The sequence below is a fragment of the Dermacentor variabilis genome, chromosome 5 (assembly GCF_050947875.1).
Source record: "Dermacentor variabilis isolate Ectoservices chromosome 5, ASM5094787v1, whole genome shotgun sequence".
NCBI lineage: Eukaryota > Metazoa > Arthropoda > Arachnida > Ixodida > Ixodidae > Dermacentor > Dermacentor variabilis.
The window spans coordinates 98,345,550-98,358,470 of NC_134572.1; the positions used below are offsets into that span (position 1 = coordinate 98,345,550).

Sequence of the window (12,921 nt, forward strand, 5' to 3'; positions counted from 1 at the left end):
ATGCCTAGTGCGCAGGATTTCTAGGGCCACGTCCTGGAACAATCCCTTTCAGGCATGTCAGTTTCGTAGCATGCCTTTTGGTTGAGCCAGAGGAAATAGTTGCAATAAAGGATGTCTGCGGCAGGTGCTCCTCCTCACACATTATAGTGAGACTTGCAGTAATGAAGAATTGCAGCTTTTTCAAACAAACCTTCAGTTTTGGTAGCCAGGTTTAGGTTGATTGCAGATTTCAGTTAATTCAAACTTGTTGACTTCAAGGGTGAAAAATTGTAGAAAACAGACAATTACAGAGGATAATTAGTCAAAATGTGTCCACATTTGCAGGGTGCCCACAGGACCTTGAGACCCTTGAATATCCTTCAAATTGAAATCTATGTTTTGAAGGCCCTTGAAAGTCCTGGAATTCTCTTTCTCCCTTGAAAACTTGAAAACCCTTGAATTTCTTGGGTAGTTCAGTCTAAGATCAATTTCGCGACCCGTCTTCTATGGCAGATCAGCATGGATCCAGTAAGCTTCTGATTTTAGAAACAACGGTACAGTAAAATTAAAAAAAGAAAAAAAAAATTCAGTCGCCACACTCGTCTGCATGCCACACATACACCTTTGATTCGCACGCCCCGCGTGGCACACCTTTGTTGCAATCGCATCCTCTCGCACTTCTCTACGGCCTGCTTCCACCCCTTCCCCATTGGCACTGTCGAACTGATATTTCGGAGGAGTAGAAGGGAGGCGGGAGAAGGCGTGTGAGGCTGGCGATGTGGCAAAGTCGTGCCATGTCGGGTACACGGCACAAAAGCGGGTGCGGTGGCTTGCATTATTTTCTTATGTGACCCTTGCACCTCATTGGAGATAATCTGCAGCAGGTGCAAAGCTTGGGCGAGCCAAAATGGCTAATAGCGCCATTTCACTGTAGGTGACGCTATAAGTCACGGTAGTGGAATGGACGTAGAAGCTTCGCAGGCTTTGTTTCGTACCGTCGATGTAAAGGTATCATTGACACAGCATGAAACCATATCATTGTTCATGAACTCTCAAATTCAACAAAATGATTTTTTTTCCTTAGTCAAATTCATTCTTCTTTTTTTTTTTTAGATTGCGCGATAATGCAAGAAGCCCTATGGCCACTTCCGTGCATGAAAAATGTCAGTGATTGTACTTATTCGCACAAAAAGTTAAAAAAAACGAAAAATGTTTTTACCGACTTCGCTAGATAAGTATAACTATAGTGTTTTCAAAACATTATACTAAAATAATTGCTACATGGGATGCTGCGGTGCACCCTTGAAAAAGCTTTGACCAGCCTTGAAAGTCCTTGAACATCCTTGAATTTTTGTCTCGTAGACATATATGAACCCTGAATTTGGTATCCAGGCTATTGGCTGGTGCAACAACACTATAGCACCGTCAACCTGATTGCCAGGAATGTGAACGGGAATTATGTACATCTGTTTGTATATCTGTTCTTGCAAGCTTGTTTGAAAATGACCAGGTCCACATAGCTGCACAAAAGCCTACAATTCATGTTTTGGACCATACATTAGTCATAGTAAGGTGATTTAGACTTCTCGTAATTCAAACAAAAGCCTGTGTTCTCTAAAAGTATGAATTAATGTGAGTTTTGTGTATTCAAGTTCCTTCATTGCCAAGTGCATTGACAGAATGCACAGCCATTATACTAAAAGGAATATGATTCACTGCCACAAAACACCATAGCAACGCAATAAGTGTCACTGGATGCAAATGTTTAAGACTGCAACCCCTGGCTTTTGTGAGGATGTTTCAGTGGCCTAGTGGCAGTCTCCATTGTGTCACAAATCTGAAAAAATGGTTTCAACAGTGTGAGGCAGGGAAGCCATCCTAAGGCAGGGAAGTTTAGCCCACTGCTCTGCACTTGAGAAAGGTAATAGGAGGGGCTATTGAAGGGTGACAGCTAAAGACAGGTTACTTGCAACATCTGTTGTAGGAAGGACAGCCATTCATCCATAGCCTGTGTTGGTGATGCCTGTGCCATGCAAAAGAACACTCACTCTATGAGGTGCTTTAATGCCACTGTCATCTTCATAATTGCATGGAACGATGATACTATGGCAATAACAAAAACAATCGCAGCTTTTGATGACAGCTTTTCTTTGAAAGCAAGCTGGTCATGCCTGAAGCTCGGAGGCTTCTGGATGATGTGCCTAATTTGTCTCAAAATGAAAAAAACTTATAAAACACTGTGTACGGTAAGGTGGACACCTGGACCTTACTTAAAAAGTCTGTGCGATGGCATACATTCTACAACCTGCGATGTACTTGACTCTCTGAAACAACAAAGATAAAACAAAGTACTAAGGACACAGTATGTGCACTCCACATCTGTACTATATAAAAGCCATAGGTGTGCTCGCACCTAAGTAAGGTAACTTTAAAGGGACACTAAAGCGAAACAATAAATCAGTTTAGACTAACGAAGAATTGTTTGAGAACCCTGCAGGCAGTCATTTAAAAAAACTTGTTTGGTTATTAGATGAGAAAATGAAGGTCCAAGTATCGTCATTTGAATTTCGCGCTGGAACCCCAGCGCCGGTAAGTCAGCGTGACGTCAGGGATTCCGAAGTATGTTTTCACATTTGGGCCACGTTGGCTGAATAAAGGTTCCCGAAACTTGCCATGTTTTATATTTGGTGCCTTTAGAACACAATGTAGTCAATCTGTACCGCTATATATAATTAGTAGGCCCTAGAAGATGCCATCAAAATCCAAGACGTCGCAGCCCCCAGGTGCGGGAACTTAAGTAGGCGTCGCCACCCGTATTTCGTTCTTGCGCTTTTTCTGGCTTACCAAACGTTTTATCGTTGTAAGAGTGGTGTTTTTGGTGTTGTAGAACGGTAATTTACTGATGCAGAAGAAATCATTTTTCGCTTTAGTGTCCCTTTAAGTGAGTTACTATATATGCTACGTGCAATTTCTCAACGTTTAAGCCATCGTAACGAAGTGTAGCCATGATGCTGAAAATTTGGTGACCCCAATCCATCAAGTGTTCATTGCTGCTCTCATTAGAAAACTTGTAACCAAAGTGGCTGAAGAGCATAACATGCTTTTGAACATTTTGCAATGTATTGCGCATGCTAAAGGCCCGTCTGAAGATGACAAATACAACCAAAGTGATAGCTAGCCTTCAAGCTGTCTAATGCACAGTAGTGTATCAAGACTAAATGTCTTTTAAATTGATTGAAGGGGATTGCATTAGCAAGTTCAGGCCCCTCCTGTACTGACATATTTGCTCTTGCTCATCAAACGCTGCTTATGAGTAAGGCACATATACAGGTATACGCCTTGGAGAATTCTCTGCCTCCATAATTTTGGTACACACCGTTGTATTTTTTCCACTTCTGTCTCTGTCTCTCTCTCATTTTTGTCTGTGATTATTCATACGACATGTACGAGAGGCTTGGAATAAGTTGACGCGAACCTGTGGCAACACCAAGTTTGCTAAATTGCAATTTCAAGTGAAATTTTGCATGCTTTCACATCTTGGTGGCACATATGACACACTAGGAGGATTCGCGAAGCAGGGCGATCAAAATGTACAATTTGTGGATGCAGAATACTAAAATCGGTGTATGGCACAGGAGTGCACAAGCAAGGACCAAATTGATACATTTACGCTGGTTCATCAATTTATGTAATCATTACATAATCAAAGAGTACAGGACGCTTACGTAAATATCTTGGAAAGTATCTACAGAGAATCCACAGCTACCTAAATTCTCCACAAAAAAAGTGGGAAGATACCTATAAGGAAAGGGGTCAGACAAGGGGAGACAATCTCTCCAATGCTATTCACTGCGTGCTCGGAAGAAGTATTCAAGCTATTAAACTGGGAAGGCTTAGGAGTAAGGATCAATGGCGAATATCTCAGCAACCTTAGATTTGCAGATGACATTGTCCTGTTCAGCAACACTGGGGACGAGTTACAACAAATGATTGAGGACCTTACCAGATCGAGAGAGTATAAGAGTGGGTTTGAAGATTAATATGCAGAAGACAAAGATAATGATCAATGACTGGGCAAGGGAACAAGAATTCAGTATCGCCAGTCCGCCTCTAGAATCCGTGAAGTAGTATGTTTACCTAGGTCATTTACTCACAGGGGCCCTGATCATGAGAAGGAAATTTACAAAAGAATAAAAATGGCTTGGAGCGCATTCGGCAGACATTGCAGATCCTGACTGGAAGCTTACCATTATCATCATTGAAAAGAAAGGCTTACAATCAAAGCATTCTACCTGTGTTAACATATGGGGCAGAAACTTGTAGACTGAGAAATAAGCTCGGAAAACAAGTTAAGGATCGTGCAAAGAGCGGTGGAACAAAGAATGTTAGGCATAACGTTAAGAGACAGGAAGAGAGAAGTGTGCATCAGAGAGCAAACAGGGATAGCCCATATTCTAATTGACATTAAGAGAACGAAATGGAGCAGGGCAGGTCAATGCGTAGGTTAGATAACCGGTGGGCCATTAGGGTTACAGAATGAGTGCCAAGAGAAGGGAAGCGCAGTTGAGGATGGCAGACGACTAGGTGGGGTGATGAAATTAAGAAATTTGCGGGCGTTAGTTGGAATTGGTTGGTGCAGGACTGGGGTAACTGGAGATCACAGGGAGTACGTGGCCTTCATCCTGCAGTGGACATAAAAGAGGCTGATGATGATGATTACTTTACACAGGATACGTTGGCGAGTTTTGTGTGATGTCTTTCCTGGTTGCCTTCACCATGCATAAAGCGTGTGTTGCAAACTTGCACAAATTAAGTCAACTTTCCATGTATCACCATATGGACAGCATTCTACATTGCCAAAGAGTTGCATAGCACCGATAGAGCCAAAAATAAAAGGCAGCACAAATGAGCTTAATTATAGTAGAAGTACAGGTATTCTCTATATAGAAGCACTGGTAACTCCCGAGATGGTAATTAAATTAATTCACGTGTTCTACAATTAGCCTGTCTGCATTGTACACATACACACACACATTAAAATTTTAATGAAAGGGGTGAACACAGTGATAAAAACCGGTATACGATAATGGCAGCGATAAATATTGAAGGCCGCGCTACACATCGCGAAGATCCGCGAAAGCAAGACTGTTGTATAGCGCCTTATCTCGGACGTACTGTGAATTGACAGCTGCCATCGGTTGTACCGTATGCACGTATGCACAGCCGACGGTTATTGGAAACTGCAATTGACAACTCGACTACAATATCGATAAATGTAATCGCAGGAGGTTAAGTTGCTCGTGCCGGTCCAGCTTCCCTGTTCATCGGGCCCGCGAGGACAACGTACGATAACGTGACCCAGTTATTTATTTTTTGAGAACTTAGCGGCACCAAGTCTTCAAGTTCTAAAACACGCGTTTGTTTAGGTGGATGACATTGCAAACGGCTTTATTAAGTGATAAAGACGAATAAAATTACACATGCACTACGTGCAGGACAGAATGAACCGTAAAGCAAAGAGACATATTTATCAAACGCAAAAATAATTAAAACAAAATCATAATTGCGGCTGTTCTTTTTTGTTTACGGGCTTGGCCACGCGATTCGTCATAAGCAGTAAGTAGAACCTAAATACGTTTCTTCATGCACCGTAAAGCACACAGGTGTTTTCTCTGCAAGGCGCTACATGAGGCAACTGCAGCGCAGCAGAAGACAAACGTTGCGACAACACCTGCTAAAGCAGCTGCAAAAAAAGCAGTCGTGTGCCCGTTCGCAAAGCACGAAACATCCTCCATTCGTCCTATGCGCGCGAACGCGCGGACCTCCTCTCGCGCCTCCACGAAGGCAAGGCCAAGAATTAATTTCTGTCAAACTCAAATTGTTACCCGGCCCACTGCGGAGAGATGCTACGCCCCCTTCGCTATCCCTCGTGCATTGCGGACGTGATTATGCGAAGAATTGTAATACATCTGACGTTACCACTGGCTCCGAAGGTTGCTCTTTCCATATAGATTTGCCTGGTTAAGGTCTTGCAAGCATTCATTTGCTGGTTTCGCCAGAAATTTGTGCAAACTAGAAGCCTCTTTGCATGTCAAGAAACAAATTTTGCCCGGAGGACGTGCTTAGGATGGGTGGAAAAGTTCAGAGGGATGTCGTACTTCGACATATTGTTTGCTAGCAGCGTAAGCAAACGCACTTTTACTAAAAGCGCTAATGCGTTTGAATGTTGACATATCGTTTTAAAGTTTTGCTGTTTCGTTGCTAAAGTAACGACTGGCGTACAAAAGTTTGCGACAGTCTTCTAAATCCGGCATCCCTGTCGGACCCCCTTGTGACGTCAGAAGCGTCAATCTGAGGTGGGCTGTAGTTTTCTGTAATTGACGCCGCCATTTCTGACGAAGACTGACACCTTGGTAAGCTGCCACTCAAACCGTCGAATTACCGCTCACGCTTGAAAGCACGATACGCGCGCTCCTAAATACCGTTGTCACGATCGCGAGCAGCGAATAGGGAGGCTGGCGATGCGTGCAGACGTTACGCAAATGCGCGAATGCGCTGCGAAGCATGCCACTTCTTGACGAAAGGAGGAGTTTGCGCGAGTAAATTGACAGGTGTGGGTTCCCCGCCGCTCTGCCGCGCTGTTTCAGCGCCACTGGTCTTTTATTTTGACGGCGAGTGCGGATTTTTCTGCTGTGCGAGAGCTGTAACGGGACGCAATGGTTGTGTCTTCGATTGTGTGCTTCGTGGGTGAGCCGGAGCGTGATCGCGCACGGGCAGCTCTGCGCCGTATTCACGCCGGCCTCCAAACTCGCAACAATTTGGGCTTTCAACGCGATAAAGCGGCCAAGTGCGATAAAGCATGCGTTTCATGGCAGTGTCTGCACGAGCAACTCGCCGCCGTTATAGCGCGGCCGGATGTCGCAAACGCGACGCCTTGGTACGGACAGGTTGCTTATTTAAAACAGGATTTCACAGGAAACCTGTTTCAAGATTCTAATCAGTTTTAAGCGGCCTCGCGATGTGCGCAGCGTGCGAGTTTTTCCTGAAACATTTGTTTCAAGGATCGCAGGGACAGTTAATTTACGGTTCCCAATCGTGAAGGTTTGGACCCGTTTATTCACGTTTGTTAAGGCACGTCACAAGTGCGTTGGTTGGTGCCATCACGGCCTTTTCTTTTTTGAACTATTGTTGTCGACGGTAGCATCGTCCAAGGACGCCTACTGAACGGCGTTATTCATCGAGCGCGGCGTGTGGGCGAGATCGACGCCTCATCTTGTGTATCTGGCCTGTTTTCATTTCCTGCAGCGAACTTCGCGCGGTGGCCAGTGACGCGTTCACCTGCGCTGCGAATGGATCATCGGCTCACTTAGTGATGTTCGCAACCGCCAATGCGTCGACGCCGGAAGAGTGATACTCCGCGCATCGCCTCTTTCTGGTGAGCTTTAGAACCTAATACGTTCATGTCACAACTCTCACGTGAACCTCTTGTTTCGTGGGAATAGCAACTAGCTTGATTTAGTTTTCTTCTTAATTTGCTGTAGCAGGACTTGCAGCACTCGCGTATCTACATCATGAAATCTTTCATGTGCTCATGACAAATTTATTCTGATCACATCATCAAACATTCATGCTGTGCTTTATTGCAGCAGTGCTTTCAACATGTATGAGTAGGACAACACATTGAACGTTCAGTGATTTCAAATATGTTATGGAACTCGTACAATTCAAATGAGCCAAAGCAAATTGAGCAAGCCACATATTTTGTTGTAAATTCTCTCTTTCTTTCTCTTTCTTTTTCTTTCTTTCTTTCTTTCTTTCTTTCTTCTTTTTTTGACTAAACAGCCTGGTTCTACAAGTTGAGGTGCGATAGATGCCACATATATTCACCACATCATTTGTATGTGTTAAGGCTTCGCTAAAATGGAAATTTGAGATAGTTGCTCTTGCAATGACGTGTGAATCGCAGAACATTAGACAAGAGGTGACCGCAGAAACAACACACACATAGTTTTCTCTGCTTATTTTATTTGTGGTCATGTCTTGTTCAATGCTTTGATTGGCCTTTCAGTTGAGGCTGATTTCTGTTGAAGCGCTCTTTCCCGTGCCAGAAAGTGTGGTTACCTGTCTATCTGTCAGCCTTCATTCTTAATTAATTAATTATTTATTTATTTTTATTTTTTGCACGAAGGGAAAAGATAAATTAGTGAGCACACTTCACCTATCCTGCCTTTTCTTTCTTCCGTCACATTTTTACCTGAACATTTATTGAAGCATCTGTCATAGGTAATATATCTGTAGGCAGTAAATGTGAGAAATCTGCTCTGATCAGTGAAATTAAAAACACAAAGGGTCCTTTATTTTCACGCCTCATGCAAGTCTTCGTAATATAAATATAAGCACTTTGGGATTGTCATGGTCTGCGAGAATCGAAGTCTCTTGTGTTGCTTTGTTTTATATATTGCTGTGCATATGTCACGCATGCAAAGTGCATAGCCATCTCTGTATCTATTAATTATGTTTTTGTGGCATCTTCGTCGTGTAAGGAGTAATCGCAGTTGGATGCAGGGGCCATATTCACCACAAGCTATCATTTTTCATCATTTATTTTGATCCCTAATGCCAAGTGGCAGGTTATGGCAAAATAGCTTATGGTGCTCAAGCCAATGATGAAACCTGTAAAGAATGGAGAATGAAATGGACCGTTACAAAATACATCTGTTTCACTATGGCAAAGAAGTGTTTTGCTGGGGGGTGTGAATATTCGAAATTTCAAGTACGAATTGAGACATCTGTGTTATCCAAGTCGTATTTGACCAGAGAATTTGATTTTGAAAGTGTTTGAATATTTGTCTATGACCAAATAGTATGTGATAAGAATCGTTGACAGTGGCCGTCGAGTGCAAAAAGATAAAAGAAACGCTGTAAACAAATGCTCAAATTGTGTTGTTAATCCATCTCTAGGCTTTAGTCGTAGCACATAGAGCAGCGCTTCTGTTTTTTTATTAATTTTTTCTTAACATATTGTATTTAGTAACCAGCACCTTAGACTGAAGTGGTGTGTTCTTTCATTTTTTAGGAAGTATTCGATATACAATTCAATATTTTAAGTTATATTTCTCTAAATATATGTACTCAATTCGATTAGGAAATTCTAATATTTGAACTCCCCTAGGTTTTGCTATAATGCCGTTATAATGCTGGGAGAGTCCATATTATGTGGCAAACATGAGTTTGCTAACAGTTCTATCCAGAAGTTGGGACCGGCTAAAGGCGGGAGGTTGTGTACCTTGCATTTAGATGGCATGAAAATGTTAAAATTGAGCTGTTGAGAGCTGCAAGTCCTCATTTCTGTACACTCTCGTATGTCTACAATCCTGAAAGTGATAGTTGTTTTGGCTGTCAATACTTCTTGTATGATACAATTGCTGTAATTATACAAGTTCTAACACAATTTATACAGAACTCCACTTGACATTAGATATAGTTGAGTTCCACATAAAAATATGTTGTCCCTCAGGGCAAATTTTACTATGAAAAATAAGGAGTGTCTTTGAGCAGTTTTGAGCAGGTAAGCCCCTCTCCTAATTCAGAGGTGTATGTAAAGTGCACTGTTGTTATGATGATATATATGTCTAAGAGCCTCCTCATACTTCAGTCCAGGAGAGACAGCTGTCTCGACGTGAATAAAACTTCTGCAGGGATGCCTCTGCGCAAAATCGAGCTAGTGAATCAGAATCTGAGACAGTTGTTAACCCTAGCAAGAATCTGTCTTACTTGCTGGAAGGAGTCAGTTATAGTCAAGGGTCTGACGGAAAGCCGTCTGGCCAGGTGAAGTCATTGTATAGCAATTGTAAATCTTGTCACCAACCAGTAAAATGACTAACTTGATGTTTCAGTGCCCATACAGGTACTTTGTTCACAAAAACAGAAAACAAGGTGCTGGTACGGACACTGAAACATCAATTTCGTCATTTTAGTGGTCGATGGCAAGATTGATAATTGCTTTATCAAGGCGTCACTTGGGGCACGTCCCACCATATGGAACATGCTGCATGTCTCAAGTACAAGATCGTTATTCTTGTATGGTCACTTATGAGAATACAGCCACTTTTGCAAGGTTTCGCCTGACTTGGCAGCGGGCATTGGGGCCCATAGCTAAGAGCATTCCTTGCATAATGATAAGCATGCTGTCTTGGTATGGTGTCAGGAATGCTGTTGCCTTAGATGCCAATGCATGGGGTGCCAAGTCATACAAAATCTAGGGAAAGTGATCATCCGATAATATCTCCTCCCCCTCAAGTCACTTCAAGTTGTTGCCACCCTGGGTCAATGCCAATTACAGTGGCTTTCCATCATTTTGGTCACCTAATTGATATTAAATTTCTGTAATGAGAATGTGAAAGAAGCTAATTTAGCAGTTGCAGCTGCTGTTACTGTTTAGATGAAGCTGCTGTTACTTTGCATTGTGCAGTTGGCTGCTGAGGAGGCCTTGGTTAGCTGCCACAGCGTGATGCAGGAGGCGTCAAGTCGAGGGGACACAGTGGTCAGCATGCCCAGCCTGCAGCAGCCCCTCAGTGGCGGTGGCAGCGGCCACTGCTCAGATCAGGACTCTGTGCCATCAAGAGAATCCTCACCAGCCCCTGCTGCGCCCACGTCTCCTTCACCATCTCCCCTTACTCCAACCGACACTCAGACACAAGCCCAGCTCGAAGCTGACAAGAGGGCAGTCTACAAGTGAGTGAAAACCAAAGTCTTGTGACTTGGGAAAGGCAGAGAGGATGACTTGAGCATGCTTAGTATGCTCTGTGCCACTGCTTTACTTTTCACTGGTGACGGAGGAAAGTAGACGAAAAAGTGGTGGAAGATAATGGCAATGACAGTAAGAATGGATGCATATATGCAGTAGCCATACAACAAACTTGTTTTCTTAGAAGTGTTGACTCCAGTCCGGTGCTCTGCAGATTGCCCATAGCAGCCCTTGTAGCTGTTTTGCTGCAGTATGGTTGTACAGTGTGATCTAAATACTAATACTTTGTGTTTGCCAGCTTCACGATCGATAAGGACAGCCGTATTTCAGGTTTTCTTTTTCATTGAAGTGACACATTTAATTTCCAGAGAACAAGATATTAACAAAATTAATAGAAAGCTGAGTGACAAAAGTTATATTCTGTCCGGGTGGGCGAATATTCGAAGTTTCAAATATGAATAGTTAGTCGGTAATATTTGATTCGTATTCAAAAAAGAGCTATATTTAAGAATAGCCAAATACTGATGCAACAACTGACTGTTTAGGTCAGGTTACTGTTCTCAGTCTGGTAAAAAAGTGTCACTAATTATCAAAAGTGTGACAACAAAAGTTCTTGAATCAATTCAGAAACAAAATGGGTAATGCAAGCTCTGTGTTCGGTTTCGTGCTGAAAGCCTACATGACAACATTTTATTTGAACTTGTAGTCTATCATTTAATCTTTATGGTAGTATGGCTATGTTGTAGTTTTATCTTTTACACTATAACAATGTGACATTTTCCTTGCAATGGGTCATACTACATGTGCCTATGGCACACAAGTCCTTCATTTCGTTCTGATTGGTTTTGTTTTGACTGGTTAAGCACCAATGCAGTTGGGCAGGAAACCACAAAAACACGTACTAGTTATTATTGCAGAAATACTTTGACGATTAGGAAAACATGAATCGCAAGAACATCGACTTGATAAACGAAATAATGCTTTCTCTCAGTTACGGTCATACTTGTCGTCTGCCTCCCAGTAGTGCCGGCATATAATCGCTGTCACGCTCACCTATCACCGTTTTCAGCATGCTTCCTGTGAACGACTGTAGATAGAAAAATTCGGATAAAAGATTATGTTCCATGGCATTTTCCAAGTTACCAATTCACGATTAGACACTCTGATCGGTAAGCTTTCCATTGCATAAAAAATAAATAGGTACCATGAAAATTGGTTGTCAGTACCTTTAAAGCAAAAGAATGTGCGGTGTTGGCTGGAGTTGTGTCAGTAGTTCAAATAGCTCCAGTGGAGCAAGTGCAGCCAAATTCGTTCAACACTCTGTCAGCAGGAATAAAAAGCTATTTCACAAGATTCACCCTCTTGTTCTTTTTATTGGGCCTTATACTCTAGAATAAGAAGCCAAGTTTTATCAGCTTTTCAAGTAAAAACTTAACAGCGTAGATCCCCCGAATTTTTTTAGTGCCAGTGTCTCTAGCTAGAATTCTCTACCTGGATAACTTTAGAGATGGCAACTCTGCATGTTTTTTCAGAGCAGTGCCAAAGCTCGTCTATTTCACTAATATGAAGATCATTGTTGAATGTGGTATGCATTCCAATATTTAAGAAAATATACAGATTCTGAGCACTCTGGAAATAAATGTTATGCAAAGCTTTTTTAATGCATAAACTGCACAAATTATGCAGAACATATCGCAGTGAGTATCTGCACTAAGGCGGTAGCACTTGAATGTCAGCACACACAATTCCACAATGTTATAACTTTGTTTTGTGTAATAACATTATAATAACTTTGTTATAACGGGATGATATAACTTTGTACATGCTTTTGTTTTGACTACTATTGCGATTAAATTTTGTCACAATTAGATTCGGAAATATGGCGCGCCATAGATGCATCAGGGTTCATGACTACGAACAAGGGATGGCGTCTACCAAAGTGTGATACCTATCTTTCACATTTCGGTTATCTTGTGCAACACATTTCATGAACTGCGCCCTGTATAAATCTATGTACCCAGCTGACTTATTGTACTCCGTTGACAAATAAATAGTGCAGCCTGTTCATTAGACAACCTGAGGCAATACACACAAGGGCATATGGTGTCAGATAGACATACCTCCCGCAGGAGAGCGCAGGATTGAAGCAAAGAATGCTTTGCGCAGCCACATTCTTGTCAGAGTGGAACCTATTG

At 42.3% G+C, this 12,921-nt stretch overlaps 1 protein-coding gene across 7 annotated transcripts in view; it reads left to right on the forward strand.

Annotated features, from left to right (window-relative positions):
• Positions 1 to 5,641: 5,641 nt before the first annotated feature.
• LOC142582956 (homeobox protein PKNOX2-like) overlaps positions 5,642 to 12,921 on the forward strand; it is a 38,521-nt gene continuing 31,241 nt past the window's right edge. For 2 of the 7 annotated variants that reach the window (XM_075693117.1, XM_075693123.1), the window contains exons 1-3: positions 6,138 to 6,392; positions 7,285 to 7,414; positions 10,451 to 10,713. In XM_075693117.1, the coding sequence (XP_075549232.1) occupies positions 10,490 to 10,713 (224 nt within the window). In that variant the 5' untranslated portion in view covers positions 6,138 to 6,392; positions 7,285 to 7,414; positions 10,451 to 10,489. The other 5 variants (XM_075693118.1, XM_075693120.1, XM_075693119.1 and 2 more) reach the window with 5 other exon arrangements.